Source organism: Hypoxylon trugodes (genome assembly GCF_022578975.1).
Source record: "Hypoxylon trugodes strain CBS 135444 unplaced genomic scaffold F4822scaffold_3, whole genome shotgun sequence".
Taxonomy (NCBI): Eukaryota; Fungi; Ascomycota; class Sordariomycetes; order Xylariales; family Hypoxylaceae; genus Hypoxylon; species Hypoxylon trugodes.
Window position 1 is genome coordinate 3803460 of NW_026250018.1, and position 16705 is coordinate 3820164.

Below are 16705 nucleotides of genomic sequence, written 5' to 3' on the forward strand. Positions count from 1 at the left end.
TGAGATAATTATTGTAATAAGTTCTTGTTGTTTCTCTTTCACGTTGAGATTGGAGAAGGTTTAGGGGTGAATTATTCCAAGATTACCGCTATAAAATAGGGCTTAAGCCGCTATACTTTAGAGACATTACTCAGATACTTTAGGTATGCACGGTCGCACCGTTAAATACGGTAAATGCAGTATTACATTTGCACGATTGAAACGACCAACCCAGCCACTACCTAGGTACTTGTACCCTTGTATTTACAGCGGGGTATGCGCTGAAGCCCCAGCCTTTTGCGCCGCCTACGTAACTTTGAGAGTGACAGGCGCTTAACTTGTCGGGCCGAGTACATCACCTACCCGTCCGGCTTAGAATCGGCAGGAGTGGAGTTGGCCACGTGAGTAAGCGCGGTACCGAGCTGTCGGTAACAACCCTCTACCTACCATCTATTACGCTGTGCTTCTTTTTGAATGTTGTCTTTAAATAAAAAGATAGACTAGTGGGGCCCGATCACTGTACTAACTAATTAGGCATCTTTCGCACGGATGGCTACCTAGGTACCAACATGTGCTATGAACTCAGCACTATTAGTTACCATTAGGCACTCACTTCTATTTTCAATTTCCTTTTCAAACTTCAACATCTCCCTCCTACCTAACTAGCCGGGATTCGTCTCGGCCTACAATCAACCTTACCCCCATCATACCATATATCATTACTCGTACAATTCCAAACAGTACAATTGCCCAAGATGTCTACTAGCGCAGCCGGTACCGCCATAACGCCGTTCCCGTACGCGGCCGGCAACGTAATGGAAATGACGAACTCTCAAAGCGAAAATATATCTGCTACGATCACAAGCGTTTTCCCCCTTACCATTTCGCCTGTGATGGAGGTACGGATTCGGACAAAGAAGGGATTTCAAAAAGCTATCCTAAAAGTCTATGATCGTCGTTTCGGAGCCTGTCGAGATTGGTACGCACAGAACCGAAAGAACCGATACAATCCACATAATCAATGGGTTGAAAATGCGTGGCAAAGATATATACGCACTGGAATGGCTGAGCGCCTCTCTGAGCACCTCCACCGCGAGGATAAAAAAGACATCCCGTGCTACCGTGACGACTCAGATTTTGATAATGAGTCACCCCAGTGGGAGAAGGTTGGAAAGATAGAAGGTATCCTCCACCACAAAGCACAAAAGTATTACGCACAAGAGATCCAGGCATACGGGCAATTGAAAAAACACCAAGGCCGATTCGTTCCTCGATTAATAGATTCCGTCACACTCTGCCCGTCCGCTGCACAAGCTTATCTTCCTCCGGATCTCCCGCCCAGTTACTTCCAGGTTCGTGGCATCCTACTTCAGAGGATAAATGGCTTCAACCTCGACAACCTACCCCAGAATGTTCCGAATCTACCCATGGTACAAGAACAGATCATTCAAACCGCAATTGATATGGCTAGAGAAATCAATCAAGCCGGTGTCATGAATCTTGACTGTGTGCCTAGAAATGTATTAGTAGCACGGGTTGATGACTATACATTTCAGACATTTATGATTGATTTTACGGACTCTGCCTTTAAATATGATTATAAAGATACCGATGATCCGGATGATAAAGATAGCTGGGCGAGTATGCTTGAGTTTTACGACAACCAAGGTGCTATTGGATCAGTTATGACCACGATTCTCAGGAAAGCGACGGGATTCGTTCCGAAAATCACATACAAGAGATAATTATTGTTTATTAATTCTAAGGAGAAGTCTGAAAACTTCGAAAGCGATAGTCTTATTAATAACTTGTTGAAATTTATTAAAGTCCTCCTTTGAATATTTGAATGATCGCTGTTGGAATATTTGGTGGCTGGTGAATCCCGCCCACCGAACGTCTCTGGCATATATGTAACTTCTACAAGCTTGATCACTTCCCTAATAACTTAACGAACATGACACTCATAACCTGCGTCCAAATTCAACAATTGCAGAGAAAAAGGAGAAAACGAAGACGAATGAACGTGACGCGTACCCATGTAATCATGCTATAACGCGCCTTTCAATATGTATATATTATGAGTACTCCTTCTTTCCCCCGCCCCCAAAACAATGCGATACTACATACTGCTAGTAAATGGATGTAAGGAAATAAGACACTGGTGAGTCTAACAAAGAGCAAAACAAACGAAAAAACAAAAAAACAAAAACAGAATACCTAGGTGGAAGATAACCATAATTAGAGATCCCCCCAAGAGATGCTGTCAGTAGTTGAGCTGTATGAAGCGGTACATCTTGGGAAGTACTGGGAGGACCCCTTATCGCCGATACAAGGACAAAGGAGCTCATAGAACAAAGAGGCTACTCGTGTATGTATACGATAGTTCCCGTAGTAGTTATCTGTGATCTCTTTGCGCAATAATAGAGTTGTTAACCCTCCATATGGTTGGTCTCATGACAGATACAAGGACATGTCATTTAAACCCAGCGAGTCCTTCCCTGAGAATCGATGTAGTAATTCCGCCCAGTAGCCCTGTCTTGGTAGTATCTTGTCTGTGAGGAAGTAGATGACGAAGGTGTTGTGTAGTAAGATGAGGATGTTGAATAGTTCGATGAACCGGCGAGATAATACGGCGCAGCGTTCGCGTAACTCGAGGTGGACGCGTATCCTTGGTTGTGCGCACTCGAGTAGGTGTTTCCTCGGCGATTATAAGACGCCTCCCACTGACTAGGCAAATCATTCCCTTCTGCGTCGCAAGGGTGATACTCATTGTTTGAATCGTAGTAAAACTAGGTCCCTTCGTTGGTCCTACTAACCGTTCTGCCGTTCCGTCTTCTCTGGCCACCGCCTCTGCCCCCTGAGCCTCCGGCGCCGTGGTCGCTTTCGCTATCGCTGCTAGAGCTAGATGAAGTAGTAGGAGACACTCGGTACTGCCTCTTGTGCTCATTAAGCACATGGACTAATGAAGGTTGGGTCGTGCCGTGGTCGATTATAGAACCTTCAACAAGAGAACCATGATTCCCACCGAGCAAGATACCCGAAAAGTGGTGCCCAGTGGAAGACTCCCTCCAGATGCCAATGTGAAAGGTCCTCTGAGATATAGCGCGTCTCTCCCCATGGCAGGGAACAATCCTCGGTCCCCATGCTACATTTGACATTTGACTGGCTGTAGCTGCTTGGAGGTAGTCTAGGAGATCTTCATAATCAGAACGATTCAGCCTACGAAGGCCATCGGAGTCGTTATCGACCATCTCTGTGAATCAAGAAGTTAGCGGGGTCCGTAGTGCAAGGACGAGAGTTTTGATTTTATTAAGTTTGATGTGTTCATGACTGGGTAGGTATCTAGGTGTTTTCGCTCTAGGGTATTGTATTGAGCAAATTCAAGTAAAGGCGGGGACGACGAGGAGGCTTGTACTCACTTAGGATGATGATTTCGTATGGCTGGAAAGGCAGGGGAATGAAGAAGATTTCTTCTACAGGGCTAGAATAATAATATTGGTAGATACCTATCGAGGGATTGTGGTTTGAATGAGACGATGAGCCATGCATTTGCGAACCGATATTTATACCTTATTGCGTTCGAAAAACGCCCCTATGGTTGTATACAAACAACTTTCTACCTAACTAGGTAGGTACGGTAGAATATTGGGCTACCCGCAAACACTATCGCAAGCCGATGGCTGAGGGTTGCAGCCCATGGCGTCTCGCTCGATCGGGTCACCAGGGCCATGTAGATAAATGACATCCATATCCCCGGGATCCTAGGTATCATCTAGCGAATAACTATGTACCTATGTGTAGCAAGCAAACTCGTATTGAATGGATGATTGGCTCTCGAATCAGAAGAGATGGGTTCGACCTTTTGTTGTTGGTTGTTCTTTCTTGTTAGTTAATTATGAGTTCAATTCTCTATTTAAGCCATTGAATTTAAAGCAAGGCTAAATTCCGATATAAAGTGTAAGTCTAATCTGGGCCTTGGAATTGCAAATACTAACATCAATTGAGATGACCGTATAACTAGCCTTAGCTGGCGGCTATTGAAATTACCTAGGTTGTAGAACCAATCCGCAGAATACCATATATTTAGGTACCAACAACGATTGTTCAAAGAGAGTAGCTAACTGAGGACATCATATATATGCTTTAGAATCCATTTGCATAGCATTATAAACGGTACGAATGTGCCTTGATTATAGTGGGCAGCGATGAAAAGACCCTACCAAATATAATCTTCCTCCCAATAACCCTCACCCTTCGACCGACAGGTCCCTATAACACAATAATAGCCACCCCCTGGATTCCCATTTATGGGACTGTTAAGGACGGTAGGATCTGAAGCTTCATCACCAGCGTCGCAGGAGTAATGACGTACCGATTGGACCAAGTACTATGCGACATAAAATTATAATTAGCCTCTGAATCCAGTCTGATGTAGCGAAGCTAACATATGGAAACTGTGCTAGGAATATACTTACGGACATCTGGGTGCTTTTATACCAGATGCAAACAGTTTGATCAGGTGCCGCGGTACAATCGTAACTAATAAAACGTTAGCTACAAAGGTAGCAAGGGAGATCGTAGGCAGAATCACGTTTGAGAGGTTGTCCAAGTCTGCGAAACGTCCCAGGAGCCTTGGATCCAGGTTAGGCCTGGTATGTTATTGCCGCCGAACATGAAGGAAAAGCCAAATGTAAACGCAGAAGCATCTGTCTCGCCAACAAAACAATCTTCGGCATTGGAACAATTGAGATTTTCCTGCACTTTGTTAATTAATTGTCATGGTAACTATCTCGATCTCACCTACGCTTAGCTGTTGGTAGAAATGCCTGACTTGAGCATTCCCATCTCCCACAAGTTCGGTGGAATAGGTATATAAAGTGCAAACAGCGCCATCAGGGATGGGTGCTGAAACAACAAGTTGAAGCAATGCCAGGATATACATCAAGATCTCACTAGTAGAAATGAGAATTATCATCTTGTCAGGAGCGTCTAAGCTAGACTTAGGTAGGGAGAGGATAGACGGTGCAATTGGAACTAATATAAGATACTGCGGCGTATAAGTGAAGTCAAGTTAAAAGTTCGAATACGCAAAAATAAGGAGGACGAAGGAAAAAGGAGAAGAGGGGGGGGGGGGGTAAAGAAGAAGAAGATGTGGCGAGAATAAAACCCGTTCAGGATATCCCGTTCATATAAAGCGAGGTGCATCGGCCCTGCTCCATGATACCTAGTTATTTATTAAGGTCGATAACGGTGTAAATCCCTGCTACCCCAGGCGTTCCTGATTTCGAAGGATTTCACTTTGCTTCGTAAGGGATAAACTTAGTAATGATCTTAGTTATATAGCAATCAAACAACGTATTAGGGGGGGTCAGGCGTGACAAAAGACCACTCATCATAGGTCGATCATGTCTAGGAGCTCGCTAAGAGTTGTTTGCCCGACGGAGAATAGTTCCTACTATCAAATATTTCCCCAGATTTTGTTTCCCAGGACATATGAGCCAGAGAGGCTAGACCAATCTACTAGTCCTCCGCAATTCCTTCCTTGTCGACTAATGACCACCCATGTCATGACAAGGTGATACCTTTTCATATTTGAGCTACGGGACACTTTGCAATATTAATCATTCGATCGACTGCTATTTGCACGATGCAAGGCTTGAGAACTTATGCAAGGTATAAACATGGTAGACATGAAGTTTGTATGGATGTTCTTATAATTTCGATCTAGATGGATACCTGTTACTGTAGCATGTGATCACTTCGGGGACACTTGTCCCAGGAAACCGAGGTTTATTCTCTTAGGTATACAGAAGATTGACATCAGAATGCTAGACAACCGGCCTCTAATAAAGTTACCAAATGTTCCAGAATTTTGGGAACAACCCTAAATGATATTTTCGTAATGTGATCAACTTGGAGTGTATGCCCTGTTTAGGTGGATGCCGCCGATACATAAGCCGAAAGGGGCATGAATAGGATAATGACACCAAGCTACCAAAAAGTGGTTCTATGTTCTCTATAGTTATTTAGATACTCAATCAGATAGTCAGGAAGGTAGTGCAGGTCAAGGAGTAATTGCAAACATGCTACCTGCCCAATTAACACCACTAACAATAATCCACAGAAATAATACTACACGGATCTTACATTCACAGATGTGTCATTTCGTTATGTCTCTAATTTTTGATAAACAATAAACATCTAAACAATTGCTTTAAAACATAAACATTGATGAAGCACCTTGTTTCCCTTTATCTTAAGGGAAGCTAAGTACTAAACCAATGATTTTATATACCATAACTCCTATGCTACGCTCCCGTATTCTCAGCATCACATACAACTAGTATACATAGCTAGCATATATACTCATCAAACACATCCCCTTATCCTCCTTATGCATTGAGGTAACTATCCCGACACCTCCCCTTCTGATGGAACGGGTTACTAAGGGAATCACAAGTCGGAGGACTACAATCAATATCGGTATGTCTATCCTCCCACTCCTGGTGTAAGGCCCGCTCACGCTTTGCCGCCTCGTCTTCGGTAATCTCGCACACATTCAGATATGCCAAGTCATCCTCACATCCGTGAACAGACTGCCACACGTACTCAAGCAAATCAGCCTTATCCCGGATCTGCGATACCATCTTTCCGGGTTCCTTGAGCATGTAATGGTACAAGTACTGCACGACGTGAGTACTCGTCCCGTTATTAACAACCGCGCTGTGTCCAATATGCGGCGTGCCATCTCTCGAATCCTTTTCGCGCTGGGCGCGCTCCTGGATTGCTTCAGCCTGTTCCTTCTGGAAATCGGCTACTTTCGTAAGGCGTTCGTTCAACCCCTTCGACGAAACAACAAGTGTCTCAGCGAAGGCCCGGATACGCTGCATGTGCTTGAGATCGCGGTCTGCGTTTTGCAGGTGTCCGTATCGAGCGTTAATATATTCATCATCTTGCTTTGTGTTTTTGCTCTTACCCGCCTTCTCCCGCTCTTGTTCCTGGGCCTGAAGCTGGAACAGGATTCCCTGATGGAAACCGCTGAACATCTTCTCGATATCGTTGACATTGATCTCAAGACCCTTATGCATATTCTCGTACGCATCTTCAATGTCCTTTCGCACCGCCGCGACGTCGCTTTGGTAAGTTCCATCGCCGTTGACAAGGAAGGCCTCGTAGACATTGACGCAAAGGTCGATAATGCGGTTTCGCAAGTTCTTCTGAACGGCCGATTTCTTTTCCTCGGTCTTTGTGGTGTTGCTTCCCTTGAAGACATCCCATTGCCAGAATTCGTACCACTCTTTGCTTTGCTTCATGGGATAGCCGTTCTTGTCCTCGAGTTCTTGGTACATTTTATCGATCTCCTCAAGCTGAGATGCGACCTTGCGAGCACGGTATACAACCCTGCCTACCATATTCGCAGTCGATTTCAGCATCCTATGTTTCTGCGCCTCGGCCGCGGCGTTGAGGTGTTCCGTCGCTGCGTTGGCTCAAGTGCGTAGGTAGTTGAGGTAATCCTCCCGTGCGATAGCTTCCGCGTTACTACCGTCCATCATCACCGGAAGGATTGACTTACGTCCCGCACTCGGGGCAATGCTATATAGTAGCGGCATGTGGGCCTCGATAGTATTGTTGATAGCCTCGATCATTCCATCAACAAGTGTGCCGTCAAACCATATCTGCTGGTTGTTAGCTCCCACGCGCCGGCATGACCAAAACTCTCCTGTTGCCTTTCCACTGTTAAAGGGCGAAAAGGAAATTGACTTAGCCTTTCGAAGCTCAAAATTAGCACGAAGTGCTGGGTTTTGTATCAATTCTGTGTATCGTTCTAAGACATCGATAGTCGTACTGGGTGTTACGATATCTTGGTAGACAGTTTCTACTTTGGCAGGCAGACTGGATGGTGGATCCTGTGCTGCAGCCAGAGAGAGGAATATTATTAGATAATGAATAAGGAACCACATTGTGACCTTTTGTTTTTCTCTTTACTACGATATAAAACCTTTATGATCGTCTATTTTAGAGTTATTATGAAGTTTCGGTTTGACGATGGCTTCAACATTATGGACAGGCATTTATAGGTTATTTTCCCAGAAACCTAGCATTATCTTATGCATTGTGCGGTGTAGACAATTATATTAATCGTCCACGCCTGCTTTGTACCTTAACAATGCTATGTTCTGGAGAGCGCGAACTAGAAAAGATACGAAATGCTACGGTGAACTATGATCTTGTGGATTAGTTTAATGGTTGGAAGTACCTGTTAAAACATGTAATCAGCATAGAAATTGTTGTAGGAGTATTCACTAGACCATACCTTGAAGGCTTACCTGGATAGTAGGTATCCGTGATGAAGAGTAGGTAATAACGTCCAACGCTATTTATTTCAATCCTATTCTTCCGCGCTTTGAAAGGGGCGGGCGATGGATCTCAAAAAGGGAAAAATGACTCGACGGCGGATATAACCCCCCAAACGAATAAAAGTAGCCGATAGAAATGCCGGATGACTCCTTCATTGGCAAGTAATCATTGTCAGCAAACACTTGATAACCAACTCTTCAAGACAGCATGGTACACCTCGGCTATGCTCAAATAATAGCCGCTGCACTCAAGTCACCGCGAAAGACCACCTTGAAAGTATCGCACCTCATCATATAACGCATTCATTCACAGTAAGTATCATCGTATAGCCACCAGCCATTACCTATACGATTCTTTATGTAGCCATAATCACCTGGTAGCCAGATTGGTATCCTTATCCCGGCTCAGACCAAACTTCGACGCATATCCCTGTAAATGCCCCTTCTCAAAATAACTCCTGTCCTACTGGGGTCCACTTAATTGAAGGATTCCTCCACATCGTCCGCCCAGTTCTTGAGCTTGCCATTCATGGGAGCTCCCTTGGATGTCTTAGGTAAGTCGGCTTGCGACTTGTTAGAGCTACCGGTTGATACCGTACGGCTGTTGGTTCCGGTCTCGTCGGGGGAACTAGCCGGTGTCTTCTGCGAGCGGGTACTATCGGGTGAAGTTTCGTGTGTAACGGAACCGTCCTGATCATTACCGTTGGTAGCTCGCGAGAAGTCTGAGTTCGAACCGATTACCAGACCACCATATTTCTTCTTCGGGGTACCCTTCTCCTTGAAGACCTTGTTCTTAGCATTAGGTCTCTTCGATGCGGTGCCCTTACCACGCTTCGTGCCTTGCTCGTTGGTCTTTCCCTTAGCTTTCGGACTAGGTTTTGTAGCTCGAAGTACCCAGCCTTCCTCTGCGTAGACAAGCTCCGGAACATCTCGGCAAACTTCAACCTCTTGTGCTCCGTCGGGATCCTCCGTGGCGGGTTGGTCCGCGACAACAACCTTGGCCTTGCTAACCTTTGGCAAGGCAACACGGCTCTGCTCAGAACCAGATTGGACCTTAACGGGGTGATGCTCTTCTTTAGCAATGGGTCGTTCCTTAGACGAACGTTTCTCTTTGTGAACCTTTACCTTTCCGTTAGGTGCAATCTGGTTGTTTTGTGGTTGAGTGAGCTCTGTATCCTGACTGATAGCGGCCGTCGGTGAAGCCTTAGGAGTGCGTGGAGTAGCATGTTGCTTCAGTTGATGACTCTGAGGCTTCTGGATACCACTTGCAGGGATGTCCGCCGATCTCTGCGAAGAAGTGACGTGCTGTGTAGCGAATGTAGTGAATGCCTGGTCACTACCTGGTCCGTAAATTTGGGCAATCGAGAATAAGCCGCTATGGATTGAGTCTCTGAGGCCAGCATTGTCATACTGGAGTTGCATTATGATCTTATCCTTGGCCAAAAGTTCGTCTTGGTTCACGGTTGAGGAAGCTTGAACAGACTGTTCGAGCTGAGCAACTCTCTTTTGGAGCTCCTCGATCGTCAAGTCTTTTGTGTGTAGACTAGCTCTTTCCTTGACGAGCTCTTCGTCACGACGAGCAAGATCGCTCCTCAAGGTGAAAACAGTGGCGTTGAGTAACGAGACCTCGCCGGTAAGCTTAGAGATACTTTGTGCCTCATTAGTTAATACCTGCTCCGCATGTTGAGTCCCTTCCTGGGTGGAGTCGCCGTTGCGGTCGGCAATGTCCTGCATCTGTTGTAGTAAGCGACTTTGGAAAGTGGCAGGTTGGGATGGTTGGGATGGTTGAGCAACAGCGGGCTGCGGAGAGTGTGGGACTTGCGAAGGCTGGGCTTGCTGGGATTGCTGGTCACGCTGCTTGTTCTTTCCATTTTTGCGGTTCCAGCTACCTTTGCCCTGCTTAGGGAAAAATTTGTGCACCTTCTCTACGTTGACCGGAACAGCGGGCGGGACGGCCCCTCCAACAACGGCCGCGTATGACTTGTTGCCGTTCATGTTCTGTTGTTGCGCTTCAGACATCTTGCCAGTAGTTAGCTTTGTCAGTTAGAGTAACTAAGATACGGTTAGCGAAAGAAATACCGGCAGATAGCATAACGCCTTACCTCAGTCAAAACCTCACAAGGGTTGGAAACGAAGGATCCGAGTTGTTGAAGTACCAACTGTTCAACAAACAGAAGAAGCCTAGCCCAAGATGGATAAATTAGAATCATGTCAAAGGAAATTCATAATCAATAGAGTACCAGTAGGGTAGATAACGTGTAACTGAGAGGAAATATTAAGGGTTAAAAATGTATACGGGTGCTAACCTTGACGAGTCGACGGCAAGTTGTCTTGACGGCGATTAAAACGCGTATCTTACAGTCAAGGTTGAGACGTAAACGATGACAGCGTCGTCGAGAAAAGGTGTCGAGAGTACCTAGGTAGATAGGATCCGAAAAGGCTTGCTGTGAGTGACGGGTGGAAGGACAAGTAAAATTTGCTGTTAGCGGATTGTTGAGTAAACGGCGCAATTCTTCGTAAGTATGTTGAATTAATTATCGTAGGTTATTGTACCAATGTACGTATGCTCGCGTAATGGGCCTGGTAGGCTCTTGGGCAGCGAAGATTGAGGCCCTAAGAGAATTAGGGCAACGGTACGTGTTGCGATAACTGGTAACCGGAACGACTGCACTAATTAGAAACGCAGGTAAGTCCTAGAACCGGATAATATCTTGGGTTGGGGATTATATATCAGCGTCAAGATAGAACGTAACGCGAAGGGATAGTCGAATAATTGGATTAATATCATGAAAGAAGTGAATGGAAGTGAAGACTAACAATGTAAAATCTGAATGGAATCCAGAATCCAGACTGGCAGGGTATCGTGGGGTTTTATAAAGATACTGTCGGCAGGCGGTGGTACAAGACGAATACTATGAACGAGAAGAGAAGGAACGACGAAACGAATCCACGCGGCGGAAATGCGATGTTTACCGGGTGGGCGACTCAATTTTCGAAGGCGCGTTCAGTTGTTCATGGAAATCGCGAAAATTGTATCGGGGAACAATCAAAAGTTGTAGGCAAGTCTACTTGTAGTGGATGCCTTGCTTTTGCAGTAACGATGCAGAGATTGTCGAGGACAAACACAAGTTCACTTTCTCACTGTGCAAGAAGACATGCCTTGGAAATTTCGACTATTGTATTCAGTAGCTACCTTAACTATAGAAAGTAGGAGGAATAAGAACGGCCTCACTGGACAATCGCCCTTGCCAAAGCGAATATCAACGCAGGCAACTGCAAAAACCTGCTCATGCACGCACGGGCCAATAGACGGACGACCTGTTCCTGTCCTCAACTGCTTGAACTGGACGCGGTTTCCAACAACAGCAGCATTCGAAACGTACCACGTTCCCGCTAACCTTAAGGAGAATAAGATTTCTCGTTTTCATCCGATGGCAATGGCATTGCGAAGGTGCAATAGCCACAAGTTCGGACGAACACATTTTCGAATGTAGATCTCAAAATGAAACGACGTCGACATAGCGAACAATTCGACGCCGAGATTAACGACGGATCCTTCTTTCCCAAGAATAGTCACTCTGAGAATATCCATAACAGGAAAATACTGTTGCGACCTTTGCTTAACATCCTCATTGTGTTAGGAGGATATCAGCGATCTGGATATTCTGGCTATCTGGGGAAAGAAAGGAAGGAAGAAGAGAGAAGTTTCGAATTATGCAGCAACAAATTTTACTTGCAGAATCTCGTGGCACGTACCACTAAGTCACATGATCCAGTACGTACCTTAATAACCAGTACACTTATCTCAATTGTCTACTGGTCCGTGCACATATGGTCATCACAGATCATTTCTCATATGATTGGCTGAATCGAGAGCCGAGGATAGAGATGGGATTGGTCGGAATTAGACTCTTTGGATTTCCTCATGCCGAAAATCATCCATTCCACCTTTTGCCGTTACAACCTTTCTATGAGCGCATAGACAATTCACAACCTCAAGTCATTTTTCAGCCTCGAATCCAACTTCAATTAACTTCCTTAATTGAATTGCAGTGTTGCTAGAGGTGCGCTGTCGTTATCTACCATCTAGTCTGGGTTGTCGAGGGGTAGCATCATTCGAACGTTCATTCCTATCCCACCATAACGATGATCGCACAAAGAGTTGGTATTCGGGCGCTACGGCAAGGTATTAACCGACCATCTCATATCCTCCTGTCAAGCTTCACCTAAAGCTTCAGGTAAACGTGACTTGCAATAGCTGGTCGCAATTCTGTCAATCCGTCATAGCTTAAGTTTCGCTAACACAATTGAACCCCGAACAGCCGCCGTCAAGCAACCCAATGCGCTATTCCTCACCCAAAACCTCCCACGCCTCGCTCTCGCGTCCAACGTCACAAGCCTGCAAATTAGGTAGGTCATCCATCCCCGATTCCGAGTCCTCCTATATTCCGCATACTGCGATCGCGACAGTTCATCACACGGGCTCGTAGCAATTGCTATACAGCTATAACATGAGCCAACAAATACATTACTCCAAACGTATAACTAACATACAAACCAGCCGCAGCGCAGCAACAACAAAACTAAGCGAAACCGACGCCCAGTCCCTCCTAGCCTCACAACGCCGCCACCGCCCCGTATCCCCGCACCTAACAGCCTACGACTACACCCAAACCTGGTTTGGCGCCTCAATCTGGACGCGTATCACAGGACAAGCCCTAAGCACATCCCTCTACGCCTTCTCCCTCGCGTACCTAGTAGCCCCCCTCACCGGCTGGCACATCGAATCCGCTTCTCTAGCCGAAGCATTCGCTACCCTCCCCCCAATTGTAAAGACTGGTTTCAAACTCGTCGCTTCTTGGCCTTTCTTCTTCCACTTCGCGAATGGTATCCGCCATCTCACGTGGGATCTTACGTATGGGTTTAAGAAGGGGATCATTAATCAGACTAGTTATGTTGTTCTAGGTACTAGTTTGGTTGGTGCTTTGGGCGCTACGTTCTTGCTATAATCCATCCACGGGTGTGGAGAGCGAGGCATAGATAGGGAGAAGGGGAGGTATCAGTAAGACAGTGAAATCAATCAAATTACATCACTTGAACTCGGAGCACGACAAGGACTATAGACTAGGTAGGCCTATGTCTTGCTACAAGGGGGATGAAGATACGCTAGGGGTTAGAAGACACCTGTACGAAGTCACTTACTCTAATGCATTAAGTAGAATTCATGCAGAATACAATGTGTATATTCTTTTGTCTACGATCCTGGCTTATTTTTGGCCAGAAGAGGAGCATACCGTCAGTGCTTGATATGCTGAGTTCCCCAATCCGAGGTTATCATGCCCGTAGGCTCCAAAACACCGATCCCTAACGCCATCCATGCAATCTCAAAGGGGTATCATCCAGACACCTGTCCTCCGCGATTCCGTAGTTCGGAATTTCCATCCTAGTGCCACTCATCCTCCCCTACTTCGTCAGTTTTTTATTTTTCGTTCCTTTTTTATGACTCCTGCACATCTAGACGTAGTTTTTACCGTCTAAGATGGCCTCGTTCAACTTAGGCCGACCTAGATTAGCGACCCGTTCGCCGATGATATTCCCGACGAACGCCTTTATCTCGTTGATCTGGCCCTCGCTGGAAACCCCATCCATCTCATCCGAGTCAGCACCGGTATCCTCCACTAAGCTCGTCAAGGCACCCATAATAGCGCCCACCACAAGTCCGTATTCCGCCCTGCTAGTAGCATCGACTTTTTGGGACATCGGACCGAGCATTCCCTTTTCGAACTCCTTGAGGTTACGCATGAAGAGAACTTTGATGACGTCGGGGTTGCCGGCCTTGGTGATGCCACTGATTGCTCCGTACCATACCGAAGGTGGGTTTGAGGGGTTGAGCATATCCTTCAGGCAAGTGCGGACTAGTTTCGGGCGGAACAATCGGTTGTGGGCGGAAAACTTTCGTGCGAGTAACCCAAGGAGAGAAGCAGCGAACTCTCTAAGTTGGTACTGCTCCTCCAACGCCAGAATTCCATCCTCCCCACCAATCTTGCGACCAAGCAAACAGGTTAGGACGGGAGCCGCCAAAGAACTTGCGTAGGACCCCAGGAAAACGTAGGAATTGCTGACCAGCGCCTCCGTAAGCTCCAGCGCCCGTCGAAGGATGAATGTGTTGTCGAGATGGTGTGTGACTTCGTCGGCGATAAAGTTGACAAAGTAAGGTGCAAGTTGGTGGATGCTTGGCTCGGTTCGGACAGATTCTAGAGCAGCCTCGCGTAGTCGTTGGACCTCGACGTCCCCGTTCTCGTCCATTACCGCAGCCTGGACCTTTTCGAAATACAGGGCCAATTCTTTTGAGATAATATGCTTAACAGCGGGTTTAAAGGCGGGGTTGTCTTGTCCAGAAAGAGCGGCGAGTGCAGGGTTCGCACCGGGGCCCCTCGCTACGGAATCATGTACTCGTCCTTCCGCTGGGGTGACATTCTCAGGGCAATAAGTAAGAACGCCATCTAAAGCAAGCCAGTGACCTATAGATATAAAGTTAGTATTTGCTGAAATAATTGGCAATTTATGGGGACTCACGCGACCAGTACATATCCCGCGGGATCTTCGGTAGAGGGAGATTTATCATCTTATCGAAATCCATTTCCTCGTCTTCAACATAGTAGAGGGCCTGCGATCCAAGACTAGCCTCACCATATCTAAGAGGTCGATCCGACACGTAACCAAACATCGGCTCCACATTCAGGACTCGCATTGCTTGTTGAATATCCTGAACCATAAGAGAGGTGCGACCGGCAGCACGCATGAATCGAAGGGCGCCAACGATAATCTGTCCAAGGCGGTGCTCGGACTCCTGGGCGACTTTGCGAAGAACTTCGTCGTCCATCTTTTGAATGCCGACGGACTCCGCGACATCTCGAACGGTATCCTGGTTCCATAGGAGCTTTAGTTCCGCCCTAACCGCGGCGTCGTCGGTAGAGGTGCGATTATCCTTGACTGCTGCCATGGCGTCTAGGGGTGACTTTTTTGGCAGTGGTGTTTTTTTTATTTGTTGGTGACGCTGCCGTGAGACAGCAGTGGTGTCAACAGAATTGAAAAGACTAATTACAGTGGGAGGAGTGTTAGAAAGGGCAGATCTAGATCTCGACTGCCCCAAAAACGGAAGTCAGCTAGGCGACGAACAATGTGTTTGATCTGTAGAAATATAATAAGTGTACCACGCGTACACGCTCCTGAAGGTGAATATTCGACTAAATGGTAAGGTGAGCAAATATCGCGGCTAGTTTATCAAGATCACGTACTAGTTGCCCACAGTGTTAGAGCGTATCGCTAGGGAGACGCGTGGTATTCGCAGTAACGAAGCTTCGAGCAAACACGCAGCAGCGGTGAAATCAGCGGGTCGCTGAGACCAGAGGTCGTGATTAGGCCCAAGCTTTAAGATAAGGTACAGGACCGATTAGTACTCTAATCAATGTATTGAATTGTTTAATGCGGAAGATCAACCGATGTCTAGAGAGGACGCGAGATGAGATGCGGAATGGTTCGAGGTTGATGAAATGAACGAGGCTAGGTGATGATTTTAGGGGAAAGAAGATCGATTTATCAGCCTTGAGCTTGGCGGATGGTCACGGTTATCAGAGTGGATCTCCCCTCTGATTGGTTAAACTTTGTAGCTCAGTTCTCTTGATTATGTAACTAGGTACCTAGATATCCTTGCAAAAGCACAAACTTCATAAATCGAGATCCAGTATTTAAGCTACAAGGCTAATCCCATTTCGGATACATTAGCTACGCTTAAATCTTGATCAGATTAGATCGATAACTCCACAGCGCCATGTTGCCCAGGTGAATACACATCTTCCTACCTTAATTGATTTCATCACTTTCGTACATATGTGTTCGATTAATTCCTCAGGTCCGCGAAAGACGACGATCAGCTCAGTGATTCCATTTGTGTCACCAATTAATGTGAGCTAAACCAAAATAGGCAGATCGGGTAGTAAATAAAAATAAAATAAAAATAAAAAATAAAGATAAAAAAAGATAACCAGTAAAATCAGAGAGTGATCTGATCTTCATACGCGCACTATATTACTTAATCTGTTGCCAATCACGATGTTGTATTCCTCAGGTTGACAGGCACAGCAGGTACCTAGGTATTCGCCCCTCGCCGTTTAAGTCACATTGTCGTGCGCTCTTCAGACCAACCCAAGTTTCTGATTGCAAAGAAGCGTGGTATAACTGAGAACGGACTTCAGCTGCGGCTGAGCGTCGACCCCGCACTTTGCCAGAATACATATCTAGCCTTTAGTTTCCCGCTGCTATCAGGTTCATAAAGACTATCTCTTGTCCAGGCCAGATTCCTCTAGAAA

The 16705-nt window shown here is 46.1% G+C and overlaps 5 protein-coding genes across 5 annotated transcripts; 2 read left to right on the top strand and 3 right to left on the bottom strand.

The window, feature by feature from the left end:
* The first annotated feature begins 425 nt into the window (after positions 1–425).
* F4822DRAFT_397264 (uncharacterized protein) lies at positions 426–1881 on the top strand. Its single transcript, XM_051457606.1, has one exon. The coding sequence runs from the start codon at positions 735–737 to the stop codon at positions 1722–1724; it is 990 nt and encodes a 329-aa protein (XP_051317389.1). The 5' UTR covers positions 426–734; the 3' UTR covers positions 1725–1881.
* Positions 1882–2456: 575 nt separating this feature from the next.
* Positions 2457–4954, bottom strand: F4822DRAFT_427471 (uncharacterized protein; the record flags this gene model as incomplete). The annotated part of the gene is made up of 6 exons (XM_051460743.1): positions 2457–2725; positions 2792–3232; positions 4231–4366; positions 4455–4518; positions 4571–4734; positions 4784–4954. 6 exons carry the CDS (start codon positions 4952–4954, stop codon positions 2457–2459), a joined length of 1245 nt encoding a protein of 414 aa, XP_051317390.1.
* Positions 4955–8376: 3422 nt separating this feature from the next.
* F4822DRAFT_191303 (uncharacterized protein) lies at positions 8377–10770 on the bottom strand. Its single transcript, XM_051453565.1, has 3 exons — positions 10643–10770; positions 10439–10517; positions 8377–10388 (listed from the first exon to the last, which is right to left on the bottom strand). The coding sequence occupies exon 3, from the start codon at positions 10353–10355 to the stop codon at positions 8814–8816; it is 1542 nt and encodes a 513-aa protein (XP_051317391.1). The 5' UTR covers positions 10356–10388; positions 10439–10517; positions 10643–10770; the 3' UTR covers positions 8377–8813.
* A 1436-nt stretch (positions 10771–12206) lies between these two features.
* On the top strand, positions 12207–13560 carry F4822DRAFT_397278 (succinate dehydrogenase cytochrome b560 subunit). Its single transcript, XM_051457607.1, has 3 exons — positions 12207–12522; positions 12659–12746; positions 12898–13560. Exons 1-3 carry the CDS (start codon positions 12483–12485, stop codon positions 13343–13345), a joined length of 576 nt encoding a protein of 191 aa, XP_051317392.1. The 5' UTR covers positions 12207–12482; the 3' UTR covers positions 13346–13560.
* A 66-nt stretch (positions 13561–13626) lies between these two features.
* F4822DRAFT_191352 (TAF-domain-containing protein) lies at positions 13627–15521 on the bottom strand. The gene is made up of 2 exons (XM_051453566.1): positions 14913–15521; positions 13627–14857 (listed from the first exon to the last, which is right to left on the bottom strand). The coding sequence occupies exons 1-2, from the start codon at positions 15337–15339 to the stop codon at positions 13851–13853; spliced, it is 1434 nt and encodes a 477-aa protein (XP_051317393.1). The 5' UTR covers positions 15340–15521; the 3' UTR covers positions 13627–13850.
* Positions 15522–16705: the final 1184 nt, after the last annotated feature.